Source organism: Micromesistius poutassou (assembly GCF_964030765.1).
Source record: "Micromesistius poutassou genome assembly, chromosome: 10".
Classification (NCBI taxonomy): Eukaryota; Metazoa; Chordata; class Actinopteri; order Gadiformes; family Gadidae; genus Micromesistius; species Micromesistius poutassou.
This window is the reverse complement of record NC_140280.1, coordinates 2,433,393-2,437,860: the sequence shown is the minus strand read 5'-3', so window position 1 is coordinate 2,437,860 and position 4,468 is coordinate 2,433,393. Positions and strand designations below refer to the sequence as shown.

Here is a 4,468-nt window from a genome sequence, read left to right as displayed (position 1 = left end):
TCTCTCGGTACATCTTCCTCAACAACTGTATCTCCAACCTCAAGGTAGGCTGTGACGGTCCGTCTGTCTGAATGGACGGATGTCCATCTGTCTCACTCACCCACCCACCCACCCACTCACTCACTATCACTATCACTATCACTACTATCTCTCTCTCTCTCTCTCTCTCTCTCTCTCTCTCTCTCTCTCTCTCTCTCTCTCTCTCTCTCTCTCTCTCTCTCTCTCTTTCTCTTCCTGTCTCTGTCTCTCTACCACTTTCTCTGTCTGTCTCTCCCTCTCCATTTCGTCCGACTCTTCCTGTTTGTGTTTTGTCTTGGGTAATCCCCTCCCACTCACGTCCCCACCCCGCCCAAAAGTAATCCTACACCTCAGACACAATGAGGTTACTGTAACTGGCTGAACAGCCCCGACAAGTGACGACAGGGGACTCTCTCCCCCACACACACACACACACACACACACACACACACACACACACACACACACACACACACACACACACCGGTGTGCACAGCTCCTAGCATGTGTCTGTGATTTGTAAGTGCTTGACAGCTGTGTGCCATTCTGTGCTCCCTCCTTACCCCGCTAAACGGATGAGGTGGGCTGGTCCTGGACCTGGAGACAGTGGTGAGGAGGGGTGTGGCCGGGCGCTGGGAAGGGAGGAGTAGGAGGAAAGAGGGTGGAGTAGTGGGCGGGGAGGTTGGGGGTAACCTCATTGCAGTCAACAGTCTTTCGGTCGGTGGGGGTGGAGGTGGAGAGGCTGTATCGGAGGAGTTTAAGCCCAAACTTCCCAAACCACCCAATCAAGTAGCATGGGTGTAGCCGACCCCTCCCTCACGCTCAACACCTGAGAGAGAGACAGAGAGAGAGAGAGATCACGGCTGTGGCTCACAGCCTCTCACAACAGGGAGAGGGAGAAGTCAGAACAGGTGAGGGCAGAGGCAGGAGAAATCAGGTCCCAGAGTGGACGAACAAGCCACTCCTGAAACTGCGGTTCTGTCAACAAAAGTGTCAGACAGGTCAGACTGTCGGTTCACACTGGAGCAGAGAACCAGAGTGAGAACGCTGCTGAGTGGGAGACTCACGTAGGGAGAAAGAGAGTGAGAGAGAGAGAGAGAGGAAGGGGGGAACAAAGCAGCAAGTAAAACGGTGAACTCTCAGGGGAGCGTCACCCCAGGGTAACGACCACAAAGCTGGGGACTGTTGTGAGATACGCTTCCTCTACCCTCGGAGGATCTGCGGAGGAAAGAGAAACCTGTGCTGAGAAGAGCCACGGCGAGACACGCAAGGATGGGGACGACGACGACGGAGGAGGAGGAGTGACCGAAGCCAAACTTATTCAAATCCTGCTTTGAATAAAGCTCGAGAGAAGAAGAAGAAGAAGAAGCTCAAGATTCAAGAAAGGGAAGACCGCAGGTATATACATCGGTCCCCTGCTGACACGGACGACGTCATCCTCCTCCTCGCTGAAATGACAACACAGAGGAGTTCATCACCTGATGTTGTTTCATATTGATCCACGTTGGACCACTTACCTGTCAGCCCCACCTTTATCAAGTTTTTGCTTTGCCCAGTTGTGTGCCGTCGCTCTTACCCTCTGGAAAACCCAGCATGTAGTCAAGCCTTTTCGGCAGCCTGGAGGTTTTCGCGTTAGAATCGTATTGGCAGGAGTGAGTTGACCTCCCGCCGGACGCCATGTCCCAGGAGGACGTGCGGAGCACCCACAGCGGCTCCTCGGACCAGCCGGCCGACGACCCGGACCCGGACCCCCCGGGGAGCCAGAGCTTCGGCCAGGACAGCGTGGTGCTGGAGCACATCGCCACCCTGTCCCTGGACACGTTCGAGCCCGGGGACTTCAAGGGAAGGTTCACGAAGATCCAGTCCAAGTCCCGGAAGAGGAGCAACATCATCAGAGGTAGGGTGTCTGCTGTCCTGGGTCCTCGCTCCTGAACCGTTTGGAACGTTGGGAACGCTGTCAAAAGGGGGGTTTAGCACCAGGGCACAGGAGAGACAGACAGACAGAGCCGGTGTGGAGAAGCATTAGCTGTTTAAAACTGGTTCAAGATCGCGGTCCTCTGTATGACAATTATTGTCCGCAATTTTGCTAGAGCAAAGTGAATACAGAGGGTTTGCTATGAGGGGGTTGGAGATGTTTGTAATACCAGTTTCATAGACCCATTAAGGTAATGCTGTGGAACTCAGGAATGGGGCCTGGCTTTGATCTACTCTGGAATATGCAGACATTGTTTTGGAGCTGTTGGGACCTGTTTGGATCACAGCTACATAACATCTCCAAGCAGCAGAACCCAGACTCCACACTGTCTATTTTTATAGGTTTAGATCTAACATACTGCACAGTGTCATTTCAGACATGAGGGTAGACTGCTAGGCCAAGATATTGTAGCCCTCTGGCCTCTTGTCAAACTATTTATGTTTTCATCTGCTTGTCTGGAAACATTGGAGATACAGTTTGTAGTTTGATACAAATATGGTTTAGACGTGTTAAGTTTGGCGATTTAGTTAAGTGGATGGTGTCTTAAGCCTTCAGTCCACTTTTTATAAGCGTGCCCCTCACTGCTCTTGGTATAATATTATGGCAGTAAATCTGATTATCTTCCTGCCTGTTGACAACTTAATGGCATCTGGTTCCTTGGAAAGTCAAATACTGGAACCCACTGTAGAACCCACTAACCAAATCATAGCCCTGTGTTATTAGTTCAGCTTGCACACGAGTGTATGAGTCCACATTCTCATGCTTCAACTAACATCCCATACTACTGACGTCATAATAATAATATTACATTTATAATAGATTTGATTTATTCCAGAAAATGAAATAAGTATAAAATAGTAGTATTAGCGCTAGACAAAAGGATGTGATTTGTTTTGGGTGAGTTTGCTATTAATAGAATAAGTAGTAGTAGTAGTAAACTTAATAAGGATTAAGGATGTATTCCTTCATCGTTGTTAAACAGAAGCCTTCCCCAAAAGACACACACAGTGAAATTTGATAAATGTTCTTAAGGAGCAGGTAGGGGCTAGGAATCTTGCTCATGGGTCGGCTGCCGACAATGGGGTTTGAACTCAGAACCTTCTGACTGGGGACCAATACCCTGAAGACTGGACGAGCCTGTCCCCATGCGTTGTTCCCCTGCCTTGGGGAGCCAGTAGGGGGGTGTAGACTAGCTGTATGATGGGGGATCTGGGCTGAGGTAATGGCTTATCCAACGTCTGCTTATCCACCGTCTGCTCTGCCTGCACAAACGTGTCCGTCATAAACCAGTGTACTCGACAATTCATTTTTAGCAAAAGACTCCGTAACCCCATATTATCACATCTCAACATATTGTATAATATCAGATGATGTGTCTGTTCCATCACGGCAGTCTTTGTGTACTACTTTCTGCTTGTGTTTGCTCCTTTGTTCCTTTTATGATGTTGTGTGTGTGTGTGGGTCTTTGTGTGTGTGTGTATGTGTCTGTGTGATGATGTGTGTGTGTGTGTGTTTGTGTGATTGGGAGAGCAGGTAGGGAACGCTCACTAAAACTCCACTGTGTGTGTTTAGTTGTGTGTGTGTGTGTGTGTGTGCGTGTGTGGATGTGTGTGTGTGTGTGTGTGGATGTGTGTGTGCGTGTGTTGATGTGTGTGTGTGTGGGTGTGCGTGCGTGTGTTGTGTGTGTGCGTGTGTGGATGTGTGTGTGTGTGGATGTGTGTGTGCGTGCGTGCGTGTGTGTGTCTGTTTGGGAGAGCAGGTAGGAAACACTCACCAAACCTCCACGTTGAGGCGGCCATGGGGAGAGGGGCAGTTGATCATAACCGTCTCACCCTCGCACAACTTCTGTTTCATGTTTTCATGACAGGCTGACTGGTCCAATCACAGCAGCTGTCTCAACAAGACACGGCGGTGTGAGCTGGGAGGGTCTTAAACACACCCTGTGAATCAAGTGGAGGCCTATAGGGCTCTGTGTGTGTGGGTCAAGTCACGTGTGTGTGTGTGTGTGTGTGTGTGTCAAGTCATGTGTGTGTGTCAAGTCATGTGTGTGTGTTGTGTGTGTGTGTGTGTGTGTGTATGTGTGTGTGGGGGGGGATTGTAGGAATTTAGTGTGGGTGCATCTCTGTGTCTACCGTTGTGTATTTCAGTGACAATGAATGTGTATTTGTGTGTGAATTGATGGGTATATGTGTGTCTGGGGTTGTATCACACAGACAATGGATGAGGTAATTAGGGACTATCGCACATGTGAACTCATAGTGACTCTCTGTGTGTGTGTGTGTGTGTGTGTGTGTGTGTGTGTGTGTGTGTGTGTGTGTGTGTGTGTGTGTGTGTGTGTGTGTGTGTGTGTGTGTGTGTGTGTATCTCTGTGTGTCTCATTGCGTTCCCATGATTCATGCTCACTGGGTGCCTCTGTGATTGAGTTATGCTCTTGGCACGCCATCAAAGGGATCTCAGAAATGTTGGATTAGCAGC

At 49.6% G+C, this 4,468-nt stretch overlaps 1 protein-coding gene across 1 annotated transcript in view; it reads left to right on the top strand.

The window, feature by feature from the left end:
- Nucleotides 1-1,695: 1,695 nt before the first annotated feature.
- The window catches only part of fryb (furry homolog b), a gene marked incomplete at its 5' end in the record, with an annotated part of 53,707 nt that continues 50,934 nt past the window's right edge, over nucleotides 1,696-4,468 (top strand). The window contains 2 exons of the mRNA XM_084473645.1: nucleotides 1,696-1,915; nucleotides 4,141-4,151. Of these exons, the coding sequence (XP_084329771.1) occupies nucleotides 1,696-1,915; nucleotides 4,141-4,151 (231 nt within the window). The remainder of the gene's footprint in view (nucleotides 1,916-4,140; nucleotides 4,152-4,468) is intronic.